Genomic DNA, 25,550 nt, shown 5'->3' with positions numbered 1-25,550 from the left:
ATTTGCGAAAGGGGTGATTTCTCCGGGGAAGGCGGGCTGAGGCGGGGCTCTGTGGCGAGGAAGGGCCGCTCTGACTCCTCTGCTAAACGCGCCGCCAGGTTGTGTTCCCCCCCCCGCCCGTTGCAGGCCCGTCCTTGCTGTGCGCGTCAGCCGGGCGCGAGGCGGAGCTGAGGGAGCGCGACGCGTGCCGGGAACGTGCTGGGGCCGAGGAGGCGGCTGCGAGGACCGATGGATCCCGAGGGCGCGGTGAGGAGCCCGGCGGGGCCGGGCGGCCGCCCCGGAGGGTGGGAGGGCGGGCGGGCAGCGGGGCCGTCCCGCTGGGGCGCCCCGGCTCGCGCCCGCCCGCGCGGGGCCGCCATTTTGTGTGTGGCGGCCTCGGGCTGTGGGGAAGCGGCTGACGGCCCCGCGTGTGCGGGACACGGTACCGGGGCAGCGGGCTCTGCCTCGGACCTTACAGCACACGCACTGTGGAAAATAGAGGTGTTCAGGCACCTACGTGCGCCTGATCACCAGGCCTTCGTGGAGTTAGGTTGTCTGACCGTCGGTGTGTTCAGTGTAAAAATGAAAATAGTGATTTGCTAACGAGCACTTGCCAGACGTACTAAATAATCCATAAACATATTGATGAATATACATATCCGTATTATTTGGGGAAAGCGATAAAAAAGGAACTTTAAAAAACAGTTGAAACAAGTATTTAGGCAAGTGATGTGCTGTTGGCACTTTTTTTTTCCAAATACTGTTTTCTTGTTGCCACACTGGTGATAAAGAGGTGGTTATCACAATACAAATTTTAACATGTCACACTTAAAACTTACTGGGATTTACTGTATTTACTATTGGGAGTTCATAAGTGGTGTGTTTAATTCTTCATTTCTTCCGTTGGGGTTTTTGTATTTGTGGTTTATTTTAATAAATCAACTCTTAAAATGCGTATGGAGAAAATGCAATTTGGGCTCTTTGAGGTAAGGAATAAATTTTGGCCGTTGTGTCAGCTGCTTATTATTATAGTTGAATCCAGAAGTTCTCATGCTGAGCACAGTTGCCAGATGCTTGCACAGTTAAGAGTGTTGTCTTTGGTGTGAGAGATGCAGAATGTAACCTGCTTTGTCCCTCAGGGGCTGTTTGCTGCAAAAGCCAGTCCTCTTGGGGACTGTAGTGACTCTGCTCCTTGCCCCTTAGAGGTGGGGTTTGTTCAGGTTAGTCAGTACTCTAGGTTAGTATTCTATTAGTTAGTCGGAGAGATGCATACTAGATTCTCCTGAGCAAATCGGGTTAACGACCTCGGGTTTTCCTCTGCACCGAGTGTGTGTGTTTTAGTAAATTCGGAAACGACCTGTGTTTTGTTTAAAACTAAAATTGTGTGAACCAAGCTGGATTTATTGTCTTTAAGATATCCAAAATAATACTGTTAACCCATTACTTAAAATTAGTAGGAGTAATTCTTAGGTAGCTAAAGAAATATCAAGTAATCCTATTGGAGAAGTTAGTGACAGTACAATATGGCTGCTTTACAGCTATTATCTCACAGTTAGGGTTGACTTTTTAAGGCAGTGTTAGTTTGTTTCGAGAAGAGCTGCCAATAAAATTGTTTTACGGTTCACAGGTGTAAGCATGCTGGAAGTTAAAACAACAGGCAGGCTTCACTAAGTAATGATTTCCATGAAGATCCCACTGTACTATGTTCCTTTACTGGGGCAAGGGCAATCTGGTTGCTCTTCTGCAGAGGGAAATTCTGTTCAGACCACTGTGTGCTGTGTTTGTTGGCTGAGAGTGTTGAATTAAAGTACCAGTCTTCAAGACCTATTCTCATCGGGTGTGTGGAGCTTGTTGATTTTATGTGGGGGAATTATGGGTGCTTGGGAAATGAACCAGAGGCTGTTGCAGAGAAGAGAGTTATGTAGATGTGTGTGAGAGCACAGATTGAGTTAAAAATGTCCATTCTATATAGGCTTAAAATAAGGGCTTCTAAAAGATATTATATTCTATGTAGTAGAATTCATAACCTGAAATTTTTATGGCAGGGTGCTGTGTAAATTGAGCCAAGATTGGTGTCCAATTTAGAAGAGTGTTTGACGTTGGACTTCAGACCGTAGTGTATTCACTAAGTTACTGAATTGCTTGAGACTGAGCTTATGTTTAAACACTGAGCTACATTCTGAATCAAAATACATGGTTAATGTTCAGTTGTTCAGCATCTGCTGTGCCTTTCAAGAAATTCTGTATGTATTCTCTGTTGAGAATTGTTTCATTTACTGACAAATTGTTTCATTACTGACATATAACCTGTAAGATTTTGAAAATATTGTCTTTCAATCAGCAGGCCACTGATCAGATGCAAACAGAATCTTTACCTTCATGTCCCAACCCTGTGTCACCGGTGAGGTTAAATAATTTGATCGGTTCTCCAAGGTTTGGAACAGTTACTCCAAATCGTGTCTTTGTTGGAGGAATTGATTTTAAGGTACTCTTCCCTCTTTTTGCTGCTAAATAATAATTTATAACCATATAAAAATCAACAGGGGAAAAAAGAGAGACGGTGTCATGTGTATTTGTTTAGTTGGTAAGTCCTCTTCACTACAATATCCAAATCTACAGTAGAGAATAAAGCCTTAAGCCTTGATTTGCATAATTGCCTAACAAAGTTGACTGTACACTTAGCTGCTAGAAGCTTTTGACACACCACTTTTTCAGACTTTTATTTTTTCAAAGAAGCTAGCTTTTGTCATCAACAGAGCTGATGGCAGAAAATACGTACAAGGTTTTGTTTATGTATACCACTTAGTGTAATTTAATGAACTGTCACAATGTTTCATATGGCCAGTGGAGCAGAGTCAGTAGCTTTTGTTCCTCTAACACTTCTGGTTTACACAAAGAATTATAGTGGTGTATTCCTCACCACAGTAATTTTCTTAAAGTCAAGAGTTTGTTTTTAAAAGAAGTATGAAAGCTTCTCTGGGTAATTTGCAGTATTGCTCTTAATTCTTAGAATGCTTGTGCCTTTGTGTATTCCCTAAAATCCTCAAATAGCAGTGAACATTGAGCCACTCTTACCTTGTTCAGTTGCTTTTAACATTTGTGACATGCTTAGGGTTAAGGTTTTTTCTTTCTTCCTGCTTTAGGTAATTAATTAAGCCGTTGACTTTTGTAAAACGTGCTTGGTTTGCTTAGCTGTTGCTTTGTTTCCACCAAGAGTATCTTCTTTGCCTTAATCCTTCTAGGCTGAGACCTTCTGAGTGCTGACTCATTTGAAGAGGAACAAGAATTGACAGTTCACTCAGACTATTTTGCATAACAAATGCAAGAAATTCCAGAATCTTCTATCTTATTTGGCTGAGATAATTCAAATAGGGGTGTTCATATTTTAAGACGTACAAGACCTTCAGTACATTTGGGCTTTATTAAAGTGGAACAGTAGTTTTTTGCACCAATAGTAAGCAAATTACTGGAGCTATAAAAAGACCTCTCTCTCTGTTCTGTCTTCACTGCAGTTTCAAAGGTTAAAATACTTTCCTGTCTAACATCAATATTTTTATTAATTATCATACTTATTGTTCATTTTGAAGGGTCTCAACTTGGTTCAGTTGCTAATAGTTCAAAATTTATTATGAAACTGTATTTTCAACAGCAGTTTAAGCATGTTTGTAATCGTAAAGAAGATGGAATTTTTTTGCAGAGGGGAGAGGAAATAAAAGGGCTGAAACCTCTATAGCCATTTTAGTTGCTCTTCCGTTTGGTATAACTCTTTATATCAAATACAGTCTTAAATTTCTGATCTAATTCTCATTTATATGTCAGTCTTGAATTGCTTTCTACCAGGAATCTCATGGCAAAAAGTATTGGGGTTCTTGTTTTGGTTTGTGTTGTTGTTGTTGTTTTGTTTTTGTTTTTTTTTTTACACCAAAGATCTTATTCAAGTCAGCTGGGGTGATGGAAAAGCCATTGACTTTATTTTTGTGAAAAAGGGAGTTACTTAGTCAACAAAAACTTATTCGCTTTTTAACAAAAACTCTTTCATGATTTTGCCATTTTGTCCATCACTGTGGCAGTGATTCCTGTTAGTAAGAGGAAACATCTGGTCTCTCAAGTTCAGAGAAACATTTCAGCAAGGGAAGTTAGTTGGGAACATTTTCATCTTGGTCTGGAGAGCTCTTTCTTTAGCGGTGCAGGCCATGTGTCATTGACATATGCTAATGCTAAGCCTTTACCTTCCTTAAAGAATATGACAAGTGCCTTTGTCTTATAAGCGGGAAAAGGCAAGTCCTAAACGTGTTTGTCATAAGTTTCTAAATACCATGTTTGTACAGATACTTGCAGGTTTCATTGTGCATCTTAGAACAGTATTTCCTTCTTATTCCCCATCAATGCACTGCTCTGCACATAAACCTTTGTCTTTCCGAATTCATAGTATTGTGTAGCAAGCCCTCATGTCCTTGGATGATACTTTGAGCACTGATCAATTTCAGACTTGGATGAGGCAATAAACCTTTGATGTACTGGACAGGATTCACTGAATTGTATACAAACAATCAAAGTCATTCACTTAGAAACGAAACAGTACTCATGGTATACATTAAGAAGTATAGATGAATGATGCATGCGCATAACCATGCTTCTTCCAGTGTTAGGTGTAGCATTATTTGAGGGCTATGTAGAACAAAACTTAAATCTCAAATGTGGTGTTTAGGACACCATATGTGATACATGCTTATGTTGTAAAAAAAGATTCATAGAAGGCAGAGGGGTGTTCACATGGCTTAGGTGAGCCTTTGCATTAGAAACTTACTTATTCCCTGCATACTTGGAAGGGGGCAGTTCCTTCCAAGGTCACTTAGAGCACTCTCCATTGAAATAACATTTTCTTACTTATGAGTGGGAGTTCCTATAGTGTGCCTGCATGTATTTGCAGACTCTCATGTTAAAACTACTTCAGAAAGAGGGATCATGTTGTATTCAATGGATTTGACCACTGAATCACTGTGGTTTAGGGGGATTTTTTTTCATTTATGTGGCCTGTGTATATCTTTTATGAAAACCTACATCCTCTGCTGTGTTGCAGTTGTAAGTATGGCAGTGATTTTTCATACTGTAAACTGCTCTAGCATGTAATTAACAAACTAGAATTCAGATCTAGTACACCTGCTTCAGTGATCTTGACTGTAAAAGGGCAGTTGTTACATAAATCTACTAATGAGAAGTTCTAATGGCTTTCTAGAATTATTGCTGAATAATTAATGCAGTAGTTAAATGGGCCCTGAGGCTCATACTTGCTTGTTCTTCTGTCTTCATATACAGGGTTATAATTAATTTGTAGCAAGCTTCATCCAAAGTATGTCCATTAATAGTCTTATGGTAAACATTGAACTAATTAATTGAATTAATTGACTAACTATGCAAACCAACTTTTTCCTTTTCCCCCCGCCCTTCTTCGTTTACTGTACTAGACTAATGAAAATGACCTGAAGAAGTTTTTTGCTCAGTATGGCAGTGTGACAGAAGTGAAGATAATAAATGACAGAGCTGGAGTGTCAAAGGGGTTGGTATAGTAGAATAAGTGTGTTGTGGAAATCAAAAATACCAGAAAGCTGACTATAGTAAATTTGATTGATTTTTATAGTTTGTAATATTTTATCATTGATATTTCAGTTATTCCATGTATGCAAAAATCTGGTTTTGCTCTTTAATATCTCTTTATAAATGTCTCAAATTTGCATAACTAAAACTCTGTTAGTCATCTTGTTATAAGATGAAGCTGTGTGCAACTAGGACAAAATAGTTTCCAGTTTTTCAAGTTTTCTTAATGACTTATTACTTAAGTAGATTATCCTAGCAAGGTTATTTAGTTATTAAATATATTTATTACTGAAAGCTGGTATGGAAAGGAGCCTAAAGTGGAGGAAGAGCTGAGATACACCTGATTGTGCTGGAATGCATGGCAGTAACAGATTTTTGTGTGAAGGTTTTTGGAACAGCAGCATAGGGGGCAAATCTGACACTAAATCATGATTACATAAAAGGGGGACTGAGACAGGAAGTCACCAGTAGGAGAAATGCTGAAGAGCAAATATGGAGAAAGATTAAGATTGCATAGTAAAATTATTGCTGTAACCCAAAGGATGGCGATGTAAATAAGATGAGGAAGTGCACTGCCAGAGAAGGGGGGAAAGAGGGCTGAAGCCGAAAGTAAATGTGCATGAGAGTTTGCACCTCTAATGTTCTCTCCTGAGCGTTAAGGACCGTTTTAATGCTGTCAGAGCTTAGCATGTATCAGCAAGTTACGTGCTGAGCTGCAGTTCTTAGCACAGTGTGCACTTGCATGACATCAGGAACTTTGGTCCCAGATCTGTCACCAACCTCTTGCTCTTTTACTAAATTCCAAGTACTTGAGAATTGCAGCGTGTGTCCATATAACCCATAATAATTACGCAGTTGTGATTGCCAACATGTGCCTCACAGCAGATATGTTGAAAATTAATTATTTTCCATGCTGTTAGGATTTGTGTTGAAATCTAAGCACAGGCTTCATTGCTTCTCTTTGACAAGTGATTTAAAAAACTTATGAATTTGTGATTGTCTATTAGTTTATTGTCCAGACAGTCCACAGAATGAAAAGTCTGTGTAGGTATGGTCCCAAGCAGGAAGATACTTTGTTGTCTTTGAAGACAAATATTTCCAGGTTTGTTTAGAGAAGCCAATACAAGGAAAGCCCACAAATTTGAAAGTACAGCTGGTCAGAGATTTACTGAGCCTCTGTATTTAAATTAGCATGCAAATGCTCACAAAGAATGATACCTTGTATTGCAAAATCTGATCTGCTAGTAGGAATGGCAGAGGCTCATAACTTCTGTAATCTGACCCTGAGAAATGAGATATGACCCTAACAAATCATGTAGAGAAATACTCAAAGTTTTCAAAAAGGTACGAAATTTAGGAAGTCAGATTTAATGGGGGGAGGGGTGAGGGAGGGTTTTTGAGTTTTCTTATGTATGTATTGTATACATTCAGATACTTCCTTTGTACTGGTAGTGCCACCAAGATTACTCTGGGAAAGAATTGAGGGGTTTTGGAAAAGCAGGAATTGTGTAGAAAGCCTGTTTGATTTACAGGAAAATTCATAGATAATGGCTATCTCTGCATCACTGCTTTTTCAGAACTCAGTTTAAAATAGTGGATTGTGCTTGTGGAAGTGTGGAGCATTCACAGTTGTTGCTGAAGTAGGTGGGAGCTGTACAATGAATTATAGTATAATATTAACTTTAAAAAAAAATCCCAAGTGTCTCATCTTTGATCACCACAACAAGTGAAAGGTTTAGATCAAAATCTTTGATTAATAGCAATGAAAGAATTTAAGACATAGGCTGAGTAACAAGAACAGCTGGTCATTCATGGTGATATACTGCCACATACTTGAATGTAATAAGGAATATGCTAAGAATAGTTCTTTACTTTTTTTTTGCTCATTAGTTTACCTTGTGATGTCACTTCTACTGTACATGAAGTAACAATAAGCTGTTTGTAAATACAAACTTTAGAGGCTTAGCTGCTGTCATTTTTATTTAGGTATGGCTTTGTTACATTTGAAACCCAAGAAGAGGCACAGAAGATTTTACAAGATGTAAGTGATAAGTCTCCGTGGTGTCTGTCTCTTAAATGGAATAATTCATTTCATACTAGGCCTGAGTAGTCTGGTCCTCTGTTTACCAAGTTACATTTGAAGACGAGCTTGGTCTGATAGTTAATAAAATGGTTTAAAGAGATCTAAGATAAGATTTATACTGAGATATTCTGGAACTAAGGATGGAGGTTCTAGTTCATAGTACTGTTCTTGACTTCGACATTGGTCTTTATTTTCTTAGTCTATATGTGGTCTATAGTATATGTAGAGCTAGAAAATTTTTCAGATTTCACTGCTGTCAAGATTTTTGTATGGAAATTAGGAAGATAACTGCTGTCTTTTATTCTGATGTGTTTGTCAGACCTGATGTAATTCTTTTTAATAACAGTTAGGTTCCCTTGAAGTCTTCAATGATGAAGCTTGAGTCATGTAATTTTTGTTTCTCTTAGCTATGTTACTGTCTTGATGCTCCTTGTAGAGCTTCCCTTGAGATATGGTTGGGTCTTCAGTTCATTTTGTTTTGTGAAATGTGTGCTCTTGTATTTTGATTGGAAGGTATTGGAGACAGCTGTCAGTCAGGATTTAGTCATTCATGTGAGGGTATCAAGGTGCAGGGAAAAAAAACTGAGAAGATGGCACCTGAGACATGCAAATTGCCTTCTCATAATTAGAAGGCTGGTTAAAATGTTGGAAATTCCAAACCTTTGCTTGAAGTTGGTGGCGCTAAAAAGGTATATAAGCAGGAACTTCTTGAGTCAGCTGGCTTTCTTGCCCTGGCTTTTTTTTTTTAATTGCTTTATTTCTGTAAACTAAACACCAGTGCTACTGAGTACCATTTTGAATATGGCTTAGGATTTTTGTTCCTTTTGGAAGTGGAAGGCTGCTTCATGTGAAGTCTTACTGATGTCTTACTTTGCCTGCCATAAGTCCTTTAATTTAGATGTCCTACAGCTCTATCACCATTTTCATCTCAGCATATTTCTACTATTTTGTATTAATCTTAATTTTGTGTAGCATCTGGGTCTTTCTCCATCTTAAGATGAGTTTCTAGGCTTCAATTTATGTATGAAATTAATGGGTTTTTGTTTTAAACTCTTGAATTTCTTTTTATATGAAACTCTGATAATCCTGATTTTTTTTTTGTCCTACTCTTCTATTATGAGTAATGTCTCCAGAATTTCCTTTTATGTTGCAGTCTTCTAAATATGTGTTAGTATTAAAAACAGACCTTGAGGCGTTTCGCCAGGTTCCAGACACATATCCTGGGGTCTGGTTTCAGCATAACTGCTCTCATGCGCAGTGTATCTAACCTACAAAGAACCTTGTCTACTTGTGATTTTTCCCTTCTCAGATGCCTAGATTTGTGTAGAAAATAATAATGTCGTCTTTCTTTAATTCTAGGCTAAAAAACTCAGCTATAAGGATAAGAAATTGAATATTGGCCCAGCAATAAGAAAACAAGTGCGGAGTCCTAATGCTCGTATGTATTTTTACTTGCGTTTGTGTATTGTCGATGTAAGTTTTTAACCAAGATGTGCCTGGTCTTGCACCGCACTAATGCTGCATGCGGAATGTGCTCTGAATGGTTTGCAGTGGAAGTAAATGCATGCCAGTGGAAATGTTGGAATAAATAGGTTTATGGTCTCTTGGTTCTTTAACCTCTCAATATGTTGTTTCTTTTACTGTATTGGAGAGAGTTACCTATCTAGGAACAAACTGAATGAAAACTCAAGTTGCCTGGCAGAACCTTAAATCTGAACATTTAGAGTGTCCTCACAGGTTCTACAGGATAAAGCAGGAGCTGTTGGTTAGTTGCATTGTTATTCATTGATTTATTTGTTACCAAAATCCATCAGGATTGTTGCATCTTTCTTTCTTCGAGAGAAACCATAAGGAATGGGTGGTTGCAGTCCCCACTCTCTTCTTGAGCTGTTTGTTCTAAGATCTTAAAAGTGAAAGTATAGGCTATAAATACCAGCTTTTAAGATGCAATCTGTGAGTTACCCCTCAGTAAAGGCTGTGTGTCAGATGTGAAATAGATTTCCTTTTTAAGTGCAACAGGCAGTGAAGTGTACTTTGGGACTTTGCTTCAGTATTTGTTGTATGGTACCTTTTGAGATAGTTAGAAAAAACCCATCCTTTTGCTCGTCTTCATTCTGAGGCCAGAATACAGAAGAATGTTGGTTTCATTCTGAAGCTTTCTTTAGTTTCTGTCATGCTGTCTGTTAGAAGTAGCTAATGTGTACGCTAAAGCTGTTGCTGAGACACACTTCCTGAAGACAGGAGGTTTGCCTCCTCCTTCCCCCACTTATGCCTAGCTATGCCCTTTTCCCTTGTGTAAGTGCATTATTTGTCTGGGGAAAGTGAAATACTTGCTCCAACTGTGTAGTTTCTTTGCTCTAGAAATTATTTAGTGTGATCTTTGCTCATTCATCATCAAGAGATTGCATGCCATTTTCTTTCTGTGCTTTGTTTCACTTTCCATCTTTGACTTCTTCTTTCTCAATTGTGTTTGCCTGACTTGTGGGGCTTCTTTCCTCTGACTCTTGTGATGAATGTGTATATTGATAGGAAAGGGGCATACCTCTGTGTTTTAGTTGAGACATGAGGCAACAGAGGGTTAAACCAAAAATCTTAAAAAAAGCTTTTTGAAGAAAGCTGCTGCATTCTTTTGAGATCTGTGGACCTGTTCTACTACCTGTCATGCCTAGGATAGATCTGTGATATAAGATGCTGTTGGCATCCAGACACATCCTAGGGCCTGGTTTTAGTGTGTCTGCTCTCATGTTCAGTGTGCCTAACCTCAGTCACCAGGATGCTTTGTCCTACTGCAGCTCACCAGGGGTTCATGAAGCCAGAACACCTAGACTTGCAGTATCACTGTAGAACTGTGATTCCATTATATTTAACAGAATTAAAGAGCTAGACAATATACTGTTGTCCTCTATAGCCTACATGTATAGTGCTTGTCTTTCATATTAAGCAAAATGATTTTTAGCTCTTCTGTCATCATAGGACCACTTGTGGTAAGAGCTTTGAACATACTGGAAGGGCCACCTGGTTTGCTTTTCCCCAGCATCAAAATGTATTTTGTCATCCCAGTGAGTTTTGTGTTTGATGGAGAAGATTTCATTTTTCTTTCCCAGAGACTTATTCAACACTGGTGGAAAGTTTGTGCAATGGACTTGGTAGTTAGTAAAGTGGACAGGATTGTTGGCTGTGGGGTTGTGTTGATCACCTCGTTTGAGATACCAGTAAGTGCTATTCTAGATTGCTTACTGGAGCTACAACAGCCTTTAGTTTTTCTGAGGTGTGCTTAACATTCTCCTAACAAACATCTTAGCCTGTCTATGGATAGTATTTCAGCTGTATTGTATCCAAGTGTCTTAAGGCTTTTCTAGGAATTAGTCAAATTCTTACTATCAATAAAAGCTCTTCCACTGAGTATTCTGGTGATCTCTGCAGTGTTCTGTCTATTCATAAAATGGAACTTAATGGTGGCTCTTACCTTTCAAGGCAAGATGAAAAACTAAACCTAACTTAGCACAGAAAAAAATCAGGAAGAACACAATGTAAACAATATCACTATTTTGTGAATTCAGTTTGAGTTACAGAATTAATTTTCCCTTTTTTTTCCTCTAGAGAAGTCTCCCCATATTATGTGTTCTGTTCAGTAATTTATATGGATGTCATCTTCTACAGCCCTTCCCATCTAGCTCTGGAGGCATCCTGTGGCCGTCTGCTTTCATGATCGTGTTTGAGGGGGAATTGCCACACCGCTCCATGTTCTTTTCTTTGAATGTTTTCTTTCTCTAAAGATCAGAAATCATCTTCTTTTTTTTCATGATGTACACATCTAAAAAAACTTATTTGTAAATAAGTTTTAAAATATTTATTCCAGGTTCTGCTGTAACACCCCAAGCTGGTACAATGTATGCAACTACTGCTGTGTCACCAGAAGCTGGTACAATGTACTTAACCACTTCGAGTGGATATCCATATGTTTACCATAATGGAATGGCTTATTTTCATACATCTGAAGTCTCTCCTATTCAGCAGCCATGGCCAGTAAGTACTTTATTTTGGTGTATATATGCTTTTCTGTGGAGCAGGATAACTGCAGTGTTTTCAAGTCCCTCCTGCTTCCAGTTTCTTCAGCTATGCCTCATACTAGATGTTTAAATGGCTTCCTTATATTAGACTGTTTATTTTGTGAATTGTTTTTTTTAAATATCACTTCAGTTTATTTTGCTTCTTCAGGGGACTTCTGCTTTGTTATGACCTATAGAATGGGATAGTTCATAATCAATCTGGGCCTTGGCCCAAGAGTAAGCTTTACTATCTCTAGATAGTGATGGCCTAGTGCTTTCTGAAAAGCTCTAAGTGAATATGCCAGAGATTTTTGTTTGATCTAACATAGGCCCTTAGAAACACTGGGTTTGAAGGAGCTTAAATGTAGGTTAAAACTCGGTAAATCATTCACAGAAGGGAGTGGAGGTGGTTCAGCATTACAGTGCTCCAGAGCTGTGTGTAATAGGAGTGACAGTTTATGAAATTGCTGCATTAAGATTTGTAACTTCTTTTCTTTTGAAGTCTCGCTCTGTTTCCAGTTCACCTGTGATGGTTGCTCCACCTGTTTATCAGTCTCCTACGTACCATTATCAGGTATCTGTTTTAAAATGATCTTCAGGCCATCACTAGTCCTCCAGCCATGCAGTACTATTTGCCGTTTATTCTTAGGAGATAAAAGGACTGTTCATAGTAGCAGTGTGAAACATTTTAACTTCATTGAAAACTGTATTCTAGTGAAGAGTCTGTTTTGCTTATGTAGCTGCATGAAAATATAATAAATTACATTTTCTTTCGAGTTGCAAGACATCTGGCTTGGTAGCATCCTTTTATCATCTAAGCCAAACTCCTGCTCAGAGTAGGGCTGGTTGGATCAGGTTCCTTAGGTACTTGTCCAGTTGGGTTTTAAGTAGCTCCAATGATACATTCCACACAACATTTCTGGATAGCATCTTCCTATACTTGACCCTTCTCATGGTAAAAGACTTTTCCCTTAATGCTACAACATTTTTTAGTGTTCCAGCTTGGGTCCGTTGATTCTTGTGCTCTGAGCACCTCTGTTGAGAATCTGACTTAAGTATTTTTGAAGTTTGTGAAATGGCCAAGTTGGAGGCTGAGTGGAAATAAACAAAACCATGTTCCTGAATAATCTGGGGCTTAATGAAAATCGTATTTCCTCTTTTTAGTTGAGAATTAATTACATGTTTGAGAATAACAGTGTTCTAAGGCTATTCACTTGTTCTTCACCATGTTAGTGACATCTTCTTGTTTGATTTTAGGCACCAACACAGTGTCTTTCAAGTCAGTGGCAGTGGTCTGTTCCACAGGTAAATACAGTTCATTACTGCAGCATTTTACCATTATTTTTCACCTAGTTTAAAGGTATGCTGTGCCTTATGTAAGAGTGATATTTCCCACTATTCACAACTTGGTTGAAATGAGTATTAATTGCTGTATTTTAGCAATATATTTACAATGTTTACTGCTACAACAAAAGGCATAAAATAGCATCTGTTGAAACATTAAATATAAATCTGACTTAAAGAAAACATCTTCCCCTGCCTTCCATTTAGCAAAATATTTGTATTAAATTACCTAATAAATTTCTTAGAAGCAGGTAAAAACTGCTAAATTTTGCCTGATTAAAGAAATGGGTATTAACTTGCCCGTTAACTGGTATTAACTGTGATGTTTCATAGGAGTATTGTTAGCAGAAGCATGTGGACACACACAGGGTGAAATTAGACCCAGACCCTTGAACCCAGAAGAAGAAATTGTTAACTTAGTCATTGTGAGGAGAGGGTTTATCTGTTCCATGAAAGAGCAGCTTATTATGGAAATACTGACATTTGAGGAACTTGAAGAGTTTGAACCTGAAAGGAGGACCAAGTTCCTTATACTTGAACTGTTACAATGCAGCCTTATTACTTCAGTAGCAGCCAGCCTTATTCAGTCTGTTCCACTCTAATAGATCAATCTGCTGCTTTGAAATCAGGGTGCTGAATTATGGAGATACTGAAATTATTTTAAAACAAGAAAAACTTGTTTTGTCAGTGTTGGAATGGAAAATTTAACTGTAGTATGTTTCTGTGATCTTGAGATTAACTGTGAATTTTAAAAGTTTTAGTATTTCACAAAGCTTTCCAAAATGTAAATAAATCTGAAAACTACATAAAATTAAAGGACTTTTTTTTTTCTCCTACCTGACCTTTCTATCCACTTCCCTCTCACTTAATTTCTTTAGGTTACCAAAGATTTTTTGACACTTTCTTTTAAAACTTTATTTTGTTTATATGTAGCAAAGATGACTGTAAAATAAGCTTTTCTTTTCATCCTGCTTAAATCATAAAATTTATTAGAATAATGTTTTATTTCAGTCTCCTACCTCTTCACCTCCACTCCTGTATCTGCAACCATCTGAAGTCTTTTATCAGCCAATAGGAATTAACCAGGAAGGTGGATGTATATCTCCACCTCTCCTAATGGAAGCTGCAGTTCCTGAGGTATTTTTAAAAATGTGAAAAATTGTACTGAGAATTGAAGTGCTTATTTACAAGTGAAAAATAAAATCTTTTATTTTAAGTACTGGCTGTTAGAGCAGTTAGGTTCCAGTACTTATGTTGCTGTTAAATAATTTCAGGTGTCCTCAAGTTAGAATTTCTCTTCCTGTCTAGGAGAATGCTTTGATTCTGAAATATTTTAGAGCGTCACAAATGGATTACAGACAGCCATATAAGGACTTGTCAATTGGTTTTGTTTGCAAGTAATGTTTAAGTAAAATGGGAGTTCATTCTTTGGCATGTTTGGTGTAGTATCCCTGAACCACAGTAGTTTCCTGAAGTAATTCTGTGAGTAGAAGCTTGTTTCTAAATATTCTGATGATCTGAATTAATTAAGAGTGCTTTATTGTACTTTAAAAATCTCCACAGCATTAGAAATGCTACTGATATAGAAGCAAAAAAACTAAACAATGAATATTTAATCATTCAATCTCTTCATAATTGGATATTAAAATGACAGTAAATGGCTACAGAAAAACTTAATCACCACACAATTTCAGTTTGGTATTAATTGGTACTTCTCAAGTATTCATTCCTCATGAACAGGGAGGCCGAAATAGATGTTAAATGAGGGCATCTAATTATTAATACCAGTAATCAAGTATTGTTACAAAAGTAAATGGGTATTTTATTCCTACAAGAGAAGTTCCAAAACTGGTATTTCAGACATCTCAAGTGGAAAATTCTGAAATACTGAAGTAATTTAATTTCCCTACAAAGATACTGAATAATACAAGGCTTGGGTTATGGGGCTTTTTCTTCCTTTTTGAAAATGCATGAATCTTGATATTTATTTTATAGTCATAATCTTATTAACAGTACTGTTTTACCTTTAGTATTTCATGAATCAGATATAAACTTGTACAGAGATCTGAAACCTGTGAGCACTAAGAAAATAGATGAAATTATTTAAGGAATATTTAAAGGGCTCTTGGTTTACAGGTAGGCAATTTGTTCATGTTAAAGGAAGCAGTGTGTCAGATTTTGGAAAAATGATGTAAAATTCCAAGAACAGTCTGTATTACTTGTATGTAAATATTTTACTAGTGTGATAGTGCTGAGAATTACATTTCAATGTGTTAATCTACACATTTAAACACTGTTCCCAATTAGAGCTGAGTGAAATGAATTTGTAATTGAGAAGCTGCTACTTCTCTAGCTGCTACTTTGAGGAAAGTGATTTGTGACACTGGTGAAGATAAACTAAGTTTACTAGACTTTACTGATCAGTGGGGAAAACATAGATTTAAATATTGAAATTGTGGTTTTTAAAAAGTCAGTAGTTCAGATAAACATAGCCCACAGTTTGAAGCTTTAAGGAATCTAAATTTAAATGAAAAGCTTAAAAACTAACATTGTGAAACAAGCTTTTGTGCTAATTTTTTGTATTTTTTTTGTACCAGCTGTATTCTGATCATGGAGTTCAAACACTTCATCACCAGCCCTATGTCCAGAGTCACATAGCCATGCCTGCAGCTGTGAGTATCAAACTGAGATAGTTAAAGCAAGCATGGCAGTATTGCTGTCATCTTTCTCGAAGCAGTGACAGTAAGACAAGAGGGGAATGGATGAAAAGGTCTTTTATTAATGAATTGATAAATAAGGAAATGGGAAGCCTTGCGGAGAAGCTGAGATTTTTCTTCACTTGAAGTTTTGTTACGGAGGGACAAACATGTTACTTATTTTGGAACTTTTTGGGGAAACTCAGAAGTCAAAACGTGAGTAGTTATTTTAAGACAGCTACAAAGTAAACTGCAAATAAGAAACATGTTGAGAGAAAATGGTGAACCTCATTCCGATCTTTGAAATGGTGGTTACAAATCCTAGTTTTTCTCTGGGTCTTGATATCATATTCATTACTTCAGCCTTAAAAAAGTGCCTCATGTTGTGAAGAGTTGAGATTTTGAAATACGGAGAATGCAAAACCATTCCAGTCAGTCACCTCTGGGTGTTTTTCTGTGCAGTTCTGATTTAGAAAGGCCATTTAAATATTATTCTATGTCACCTGATGGAAGTCGTTGGATTCTTTTGGTTCCCAGTTTAAGGTCCACGTATCTAAATTAATAAGGCTGTTCACACCATGCATGAAAAAATGTCAAAACTGATTGGCCCTGATGAGAGAGATCTAAAATTGTCAGTATTTATACTTGATATTATAGCACTTCCTCTTCTGTGAAAGGTGCTTACTCAGCTGCAAGTGAAAAACATGAGTGGATAAAAGCCATGTTATAAGCTATCTTTTCCACATATTTTTGATTAATTTTACTTTTCTTAGCATTTTTTCTGGACTATTGTGTAACGATAAGTACCAGATATTGCCAGCAGAGGGGGCTGTAACCTAAGCGTTGTCTTGGACTAAAGTGCCCTATATTTCCTGTTTTCTCAGAAGTCTTGTTACCTAGAATTGAAACCCTGCTTTGTTCAGGTCTCGAGTAGATTCACAGATAGTTAAACCCTTCCAAAGGCTTCCTGAATTCTGATAATTTTATTTGTTACAGCTTGATGCTAAATAGCCTTTGGGCTTTAAGTTTTATTTAGTTAGCTTCATTTACTACTAATTGGTAGTTCTGAAATATAACTCTCCCTTTTAAATATTCATGTTGCATTTTCACATACCCATTTGGAGTTTGAATGTGTTTCCCAGATAATGAATATGATCAGCTTATATTGTCTGTCAGTGTGGCTGAGCTCTCAACAATGATTGAAAAAGTCAAATGTTGTCAGCACAGTGCTATGTGTTAGGCAAGTGGCTGTGTCATTACCACCTGCTCCCCAGCTGCAGAAGACGGCTGCCTGGTGGCTGTAGTCTTCTTAAAATACCTCAACAAATATATCTCTGCTTGAAAACTGCCAAGTAGTGGCTGTGTAAGAGAAGCAGGTGCCTGAAGTAATGACTGTACCTTGAAGGTAATCTGCTAATTGCTTCTCCTGCATTCTGCATTCCCAGTGCAATTCCTGTGCTTTGTGCTAGGAGCTGTAAGTCAGGTGGTGAGATTAGGATGCTACAGCCAGTATCCAGATATTTTGGCAGTTGTAGACTTCTTACAGCTTTCAAATGCAGCTCACACCAGATCATTCTCTCTGTTCTACCATCAGTAGGCCCAGTAGTAACCATTGAGTTACATCAATAAAATGCTATTTTTAGTACAAAGTTTTTAATAGTGCTAAATGAAAATTAGAGGACAACATTCTCCAACTTGGAACTGTAAATAATTTGGGATCCTAATTTGGTATTTAAGATCAGGTTTGAATCAAAAATACTAATACCCTCCCTGTGATCATGTGTTTGCTAATGATATTGAATATTATTTACTTTAGGCTGAATTTTTTTGGCAGTTAATAGAATGTTCTGTTGGTGAGCATGTGGAAGTGACTTCATATATTCACATCTATACAAATGGATAGGGTTAACATAACTTTGTTTTTAGGAAGGGAGAGGATTTCTCTTCTCTACTGGATGTTTCAGATCCTATATCATAGTCTAATATGGAGATGAATGTTTGGATGCTTCCAGAGGGTATATGTGAAATAGTGTCTGGTAGTAAAAGTTACGTGGTCTGTAGTAACAGTGGAAACTTGGAGGATTGAAATTTGTGATCTTTGCTTTCAGGCCCAAGAGAAATATCTGTGAGTTAAGTTTTGGGTTTGCTGAGCAGTTATCTTTGAGTTCTGAGGCATTGGCCTGGTAAATGGTTGTATATTTTGTGTGTATATGAGGGAGACCCCTGAGGCATGAGGAACTGAGCACACAGTTGCAGTCTACAGAGTGAGCAAAGTGTAAGATGTTCTGGCACATGGAGGGGAGTGGGTGAGTAGGGTTTGTTTTGTTTCATGCTTTTAGCTTTTTTTTTCTTATCTACCTTTTTGAGCTGCAGTGCCTCCTTTGAGGGATAGGCATGGTTCTAGTCTGTCACAGTTACTGCTTTTCCCATAGTCTGTGTCAAACAGTATTTTTGGCTGGTATCAACAGTACCAGATAGATAGTAAAGTATCATTTGTGGTATAGTTCATGGATATTTGCATTCAGATCATAATAGTGCATGATGGTCTTGGGGTTGTGAGTGTTTTGTAAATTTAACTGAATGTAGCACACTGGTTTTCTCTGAAGTTAAGAGTAATAAGGGAAGACTTGTGTTTTGTGTGTATAACACGCATAAATGTGTGCTTATAAATGTTTGTGTAGATAGACATGCAATTAGATTTATGTAAATTGTCTTTCATAAGAGTTCTGGTGTAATCATTTGGGGAAAAGTTTCGTTATTTTATACTAGTACTGCATATTATTGCCTGATATTCAGTCTGAAACAATAAAAAATATTACAGCATGTTTCCTGTATAGGTAAGTGAAATTGAAAGAGGCTAAGCCTTTTGTTTAAAGATATGTTAGTCGAAGAAATTTGAAGCTAAACTTATAGTTGTATGATTGCCAAGAGACTTGTCACCAGCTGCAGCTAGGCCTGTTGCCTCTAAAATGGCTATTTTAAACTCCACTGAAACCATACTTGCTCATTTGATATTAACATGGGAAGGTGCAGGTGGTGCATGCTTTTTCTCATGCTGTTTCATTCTGTGTTCTCCTTACAAACTTCTTTTCTGTTAGTTTGCTCTTACTTCAGTTCAGTAGGTTTTTTTCTTTTGTTTTCTCTGAACTCTGTTCTTGCTTTTCTTGATGATCCTATGGAGCATTCACTATTAAAGCATTTGTGCCACTCCAGTCTATCTATACTGATTAATTTTTTTTTTGTGTCCAGTCCTTCCTGTGTGGCTGAGATCCATCATCAACATACCAGCTAGCAGCTGCCAGTTGTGGAATTTGGGGTCAGTTGTTTCATTGCAATGTTTGCTATTTAGGAATTGGTGAATAATAAAACATGCTCAGATCTAGCACAGCCTGCAGCATTAGTTAGCTGCTTCCTGCAGTTTGACACTTGCTAATAATTCTCTTCATAAAATGAACTCTATATAATCAGTGTCATTCATTCCTTGAATGATAATGTATATGTAAATTCCATCACCATTTTCTTTTTAGTTTAACTGCCTGAAATTTATATGGGTTTGGATTGTTTTCCTTCAACAAGGATGAAATTTTCAGTACTTCCAATGTATAATTTTTGTTTCTGAAAACTATTTTAATTCCTTTATTGACAGCTTCTTCCTTTTTTCTCCCTATTTTGTGCAATTTACAGTAGCTGGTGTTTATAGGGCTATACTCTGGCAGGCGCTCAAGCATGTTTTTACTGTGAAAATGCTGCCTCATTTAGTTGCTTACACTTTTAAAAAAAATTAGGACTTTGATGAAAGGAAGCTAGGGGAAAATGCATGTTTTGCACATCTTAAAATTAGAGTCAATTTCTTGCTTGATTGCCTTTAAACAGCTCACTGATTTGTAGCATATGTTGTATGTTAAGATGCGACTTCTTGTCTGCTTTATCTTAACCTGTATGATTTATCCCCCAGTGTGGCTTTTTAAACAAGCGTTAGAAGCCTACCAGTGTAAAACTGAGCATAACTTTCTTAGTAGACAATGTGTTTGTGTCTGACCTATGCTAATAGGAGTTAAACTAAAGAAAAAGGAAAATATGTTGGGGTTGAAATCCTGTCAAGTTGACATCATGAAAACTAAAGAGCATGGAACCTTCAAGTTTTGAAAAGCAATGCACAATGTGATGGGGAGTTAGTAGATGATGGAAAGAGACTGACATCTTGAGATTATAGTGGGTTGGATATCCTGATAGAGGTGTATGAACTGGAGCTGATTGTATGAGGAAACTCTCAGATCTAGAAGGGAGGGAAAAAGTTAAGTTTAACAAAACAAAAATAGTTAGTGCTGAAAAGGCCTGGGATAAGAAGTAAGGTTAGGAAAAAAAAGGGCAGTTTGAGTCATATGACAATAGTTAAGTAAAGACGAAATGAGATGGACATCGTGCATTTGGGATATAGAGCAGCTGAGATAGGGGAACTATAAGAGAATTTGATCTTTGGAAGAAGAAACAGAGTTGTACAAGTATCCTAAAATCCGTTTGTGCCAATACCTAAAGTGGTAGCTGTGTTTTCTGTAGCTTGCCATCCTTTTGTCAGCAGCTAGTGGCATCTACTGACAAATTATGTAAGCACAGTCCATTGCCTATTTCTCAGTTTACAAATAAAACAGCTTTCAGTTCTTTAGCTCAGGTAGTTACCAAAAACTTAATGTAAACATTATAAGTACCCATAGTAAAGCATTGCTCTACTCTACATTACAGAGAATGCTGAAGAAAAAAAATAGAGTTGCTTAAATAGTTTTTCACTGTACACTTTGTAAAAACAAATTTTCCCCATCCAATTATAAAGAGGATACAATTGCTTTAATAACTTGACATACTTTAGTAAGACTGTATGATCAATGAACAAAACTGGGTTATTTTGTTAGTAAAAGAATTCTGAACACATTCTAAGATTCCATGCTTGTAAATAAAGGAAGGTATTTCCTGCCACTGGGGGCTTCACCTAGGTGCATAATGAAAATCTGTTTTTCCTTTTTGAACCAAGTCTGTCCAGCTGATGCAATAAAGTGGACTGTAACTATTCATTGAAACATTATTAATGCAGTAAATGGGACACTTTGGAATGGAAGAAACAACACTGCATTTTTCCCTCTCTTTAGGAATTGAGGTTGCATTCTGTGAGAAGAAGTGTTCTGCATCATTCGTCTGTGACTCTGAAACCTCAGTATTCATGAAGTCATCAGTTTCATCCTAGAAAAGATTACAGAATGGAAGATAAAATTTTACACTACCTTCTACAGATACTGTAAAACCCTGGGTTTTTTAGCTATGTGCTTTGCTAACGTACCTATCACAGCGAGGGTATGTTCTCCCTGACTTCTGACATTTCCCTGCAGGTTTCCCAGTTAAAATACCACTACTTTTTGTCAAATAATAACATGAAATTTGGTAGTTTTGTCAGGTAAAAACATGTGAAACAATAATTTTATTCCTGCACTTCCTTTCTTAGTAGAAACCCTGTTACAGGACAAAAGGGTGATTTCTGAAACACAGCCTACTGTATGTATTCCAGTTACTAACCCAGATTGAAAGCCAGCATACTTCTGCTAAAGGGATAATGTCACCTTTAATTTCTGGGTTGCATAAACTTTGAAGATACGTTAATTACAAAGTTGAAGCCATTTTGCCACATACTGACAGCATTTCTGTGCTGTGGATAAAATCTGGTTATTTAAGTCTATGTGAATTTCATTTCTGTTCCAAAACAATTTGTCTAGTTTAATTTTTTTTGCTATCAGTATTTTCTCCTTTTATAAGGTATTTTACTTGTGTGTCATTTTAGTGTTTGCAGTAATAACTTTTTAAAATAAAGTTTGGAACCCTAGTTTAATAATTATTTGTTCTCAACCTAATGTTTTTCTTGCATATACATTTGGTTTTATAGTATGTTTTTAGCTATAGAAAAAGGCAGAAATTGACTACTTCTATTAGAAAAACCATTGAAAACTTCTCTTTGCTTCTCTGGCATTTTCTGTTGCCTGTATGAAAATAAGGAACTCCCTGGTAGGATCACAGATTGAGATGAAATACTATTTTTTTTCCTCAATTTCAGGATGTTAATTTTCTTTTTTGTTGATGGTGAGGTTTTTTTTTTTTTTTTGGTTGGTTGGATTTTGTTTTTGTGTCTCCTCTTACTTCCCAAGTTTAAAAAATACAGTGTCTGTAGTTACAGGAGTACAAGCTATGGCTTATTGCTTCTGCAGTAATGAAGTCTTTATTTTATGTATGTATAATATCCTTGAACTGTTCAATTCTGTTTTGTAGTAATTTGGGGGTTTTCTTTTTGTGTGGATTTGTTTTGTTGGTACTTTTTTCCTTTTAATCATTTAGATCTTGCCAAATGGACACTGTAGTCAGTGAATAATCCATGTATTATATGTAAATCTCTTTAAAGATTATTCCAGTGTTCAATGGTGCTTTATGGTGTTGTCCAGGAATAGAGTTGGAGTCTGGTTCTGGTTTTATGCTCTTTTGAAATTGTTATGAAAGGAGATGCAATGTACTAGGTCTTGGTTGCAAGTTTCCTCAAGGGACTTTGCACCTTCTGCTAGGTAGAAAAATCTGCACCAATATAATTTTAATAGTTTCTCTTTTTAACAAATTATTGCTGTAGCAGCTGTGGTGGATTGTCTTACCACTAAGTATCAAAAAAAATACTATTTTTTTTGATACAAGTAGAGCTCAGCCTGTTTTTTGAAGGGGGAAGTTCTCATCTGTTGTAAGTTCTCATGGTTCTGAGTAAGTCTCTACCACTAAACACATCTGTCCAGTTCTGTTTAATTTTCACATTTTAGAACTCATCAATACAAATGTATCACAAAAATCTTGGCTCATCAAAGCCATAATTCATTTCCATGGAAGAATTTTTACATAGTAAATATTTTTTAATGAAGTTTTGTCTCGGAAGATACCAAAGAAAGATTGTGTTCTGGTAAACCTTTTGTGTGTCATGAAACGCACATTTTACCCAGGGTTCTGGAGATTTAGTCCCAAGCCTTTATTTTTTGAACCTGCACTTTGTTTACCAAATGTGACTTGCCTGTTTTTAATAATGCATCAGAGATTCAAGAAATAAATTTTGCAGTGAGTACTAACTTAAAAGAAGAGTGCTTAGAGGGAAGTCTCTTGAACTAATTGCTTGAAAGTGTACAAATACTGTGCAGTCACATGTCATCAGATTGTGGCTCTATCCCAGACACTCACAAAATGTAGTTTATTTTCTCTTAATTGGTGCAGATGTTATGTTGTTGATAATGAGTTGATCCCATGGCCTTTGCTTCAAAGATCCCTCACTTTCTTTTTACTTGCATGTGAACTTGATTTTGTGAGGATATTCAGTGTCAGGCACTTCACTATCCCTGCAGTGTTCCACTGTGGGGTGTGTAATGCCAGTCTGGAGGTCGTTTTAGTTAGGATTGTATCTTTAGGTCTTAAAGTTTTGTTTTGATGTGAGAGACTGAGAAGAAACCAAGTAGCTCTGAATATTGGTTTTCCTCCAGAAACTGGCAGTCACTGTTGAAATTGAGGCCTTTTCATTTACATTGTAGCTCATCTTTCTTCAGAATGCTTGCCGAGAGTGATGGCGTGACGTCAGACAGCAGTGACAGAACCAACCTTTCAGGAGTTGAATCTCTGTAGACACAGTTGAGGTGTAACTGACTGACCTTTGTGAATCCCTGTAGATGAATTATATATATGCTGAGGAAGAACTACATTTCCTCAGTGCCTGCAGTTGTGCTATTTTGATGTTCTAGCATCCATGACTTCTTGTTCCTTTACACTGCACAGTACTATTCTGCTAGTTTGGATTTCCAGAATGTGGAGATTCCCATGCTGTCAACAGAAGTAATTTAGTTAGCTGCAGATCTTCAGATGAGGATTTTGGGGATTGGAGAAGGGGTCACATTGTCCTTGGCCTTTTGCAGTTCCCATTGATAATTGTAAGGCTTTGCACGTGTGTAGCAAATCATCCTTATGTATTGGCTGTCACATTCACATATGAGCAAAATAAGTTAATTTTCTGGCTTCTGCCCCTTAGAATTTAAGAGAACTGGTTGGTATTTTCTGTTTTCTACTGAGCTAACTGTTACAGTATTTCTAGTGACTGCTGTCTGCTTAATATTACATTTCCATTGCAGAAGGTTAGTTCTAGCATTCTCTATTTGATTAACACTGCATAAAATCCTGTGGACAGGCAGAAAGTTCTGAAGTTACCGAAGTTCTGTTTCTCCTATATTTTTATATATTTTTTTTTAATAAAGCAGAATTCTCTAGTTCACTAGCATTTTTGGTTCCTGCTACTTCAGATCTTATGCGTCAGAAGTCTATTCATTATCCTTGAAAAACCACTTACCGTTTTCATTTTAAATTGGCAATTCTTTGTATTCTGAAACTGATTTTCCAAAATAGGTAATAAGTCATTGAATAAACTGCATTCCAGTAGTAACTGAGCAGAAACTAGCAGAACACATGGCTCTCTTGAAATGGTTTTCTCTGTTTAACATAGTTACAAAATGTGAAAAGTTGTATGGCTGCAAAATAGCTTTTTTTTTTTTTTGTAAAATAGGTTTGTGGCTTTGTAATGTTGAAGTACGACAGTAGGTTCGATTCACCTTCGATATATAACGTCTTCCGAAGTTTCCTATTGAAATAAAAAATATTCAGCTTAAATCCTTATTTTAAGGATCCAGAATACAGTGCCATGTGTGCATTCCTGCACACTAATCCTTACATAGCTGTTATATAGAAAATCCAGATCTAGACCATCCAGTTTCATTCTAGAATATGTGGGTTTAATTGGTGGCTAACATATGGCTGTAGTGTTTGATACTGTATTGGAGATGCAGATAGTACACTTACTGCTGCCTTGATAAGTGAGACACTGTGGATGCACAGAGAGAAAAGTTTAATAAATTTGCAGATCTCATTTTAGAGAACTGTTAACAATTTTAGAAATTAAAAGTTTTTCCTATTGAAACTGCTCGTAATACAGCAATCATAAACAAGCTTCTTTAGCTTTGGATTTCTAGTAAAGTTCTGAGTTGGTAGCTACAAGTTTAATTCCAACTGGTCTGTGTTTACTGTTTGGATTGTAACTTTTGTTTATTGTAGTATCAGAGTTTAAATATGGGTTTAGAAGAACATGAAAAAATGGAATTAAATTTTTATCATTAAACTATGTTTTAATGACTGCAAAAGCAAACTATTGTTGTCATCTCTGTTCATTATTTTTAGAACATTAAGTTAAAACTTACAGCAGAAAAGCTGGCTTTTCTGTTCTAGTTACCATGTTTAATAAGACTGTTCCTGTCACATTCATGAAACTCTTCCTTCAAAGGAAAAAAAAATTGGGCTGAAGAAAAAAACATAAATTTCCAATCCCAAAGCCTTCAGAATTGAACCCTGCTGCTTTGTTAGTATCTTTAAACCAAATCATTCTAGAGAAAAAAGAAAGAAATGTCAGTGTTTTAGTTAAAGTAATGGCTCTTGGGAATGGGGTTGTGGAAAAAAAATATTTGACAACTGACTTGCCAAATTCTTCTGATGGAAGCTTTTTTGCATTTTCTGTCATTATCGTTTCTCAAACAAAAACTTTACATTTGCTTTGAGTCATAAAACAAAGGAAGTAAGCCTGATAAAAAGTTCAAAGAGGAACTGAAGTTCAAAAATGTTGCTTTTTGAGGTTATTAATACTTAGGGATTTTAAATGTCTTATTTTTGAGTCCTGTAGCTGTTCAAATACCCTCAGGTTCTGAAGAAATC

The 25,550-nt window shown here is 36.8% G+C and overlaps 1 protein-coding gene across 2 annotated transcripts; it reads left to right on the top strand.

Moving 5' to 3' along the window:
* Nucleotides 1–24,381, top strand: BOLL (boule homolog, RNA binding protein). Of its 2 annotated transcripts, none has more exons than XM_032114064.1 (12): nucleotides 1–246; nucleotides 2,321–2,464; nucleotides 5,445–5,536; nucleotides 7,561–7,615; nucleotides 9,017–9,095; nucleotides 11,517–11,683; nucleotides 12,209–12,280; nucleotides 12,964–13,011; nucleotides 14,062–14,187; nucleotides 15,648–15,722; nucleotides 18,996–19,062; nucleotides 20,888–24,381. In XM_032114064.1, the coding sequence occupies exons 1-11, from the start codon at nucleotides 229–231 to the stop codon at nucleotides 19,011–19,013; spliced, it is 894 nt and encodes a 297-aa protein (XP_031969955.1). In that variant the 5' UTR covers nucleotides 1–228; the 3' UTR covers nucleotides 19,014–19,062; nucleotides 20,888–24,381. The 2 variants fall into 2 exon arrangements, with proteins under 2 accessions (XP_031969955.1, XP_031969956.1); XM_032114065.1 differs by having other exon boundaries at nucleotides 2–246; nucleotides 2,324–2,464.
* Nucleotides 24,382–25,550: the final 1,169 nt, after the last annotated feature.

The sequence above is a fragment of the Corvus moneduloides genome, chromosome 7 (assembly GCF_009650955.1).
Source record: "Corvus moneduloides isolate bCorMon1 chromosome 7, bCorMon1.pri, whole genome shotgun sequence".
In the NCBI taxonomy this organism is placed as follows: Eukaryota; Metazoa; Chordata; class Aves; order Passeriformes; family Corvidae; genus Corvus; species Corvus moneduloides.
The sequence above is the reverse complement of the archived record's forward strand: the minus strand, read 5'-3'. Positions and strand labels throughout refer to the sequence as shown.

Excerpts from the sequence above, each read along its gene's own strand:
- BOLL (XM_032114064.1), top strand. Across the intron at positions 2,465-5,444 it reads TTGGAGGAATTGATTTTAAG|ACTAATGAAAATGACCTGAA; the intron begins GTACTCTTCCCT and ends TTACTGTACTAG. Across the intron at positions 12,281-12,963 it reads CTCCTACGTACCATTATCAG|GCACCAACACAGTGTCTTTC; the intron begins GTATCTGTTTTA and ends GTTTGATTTTAG.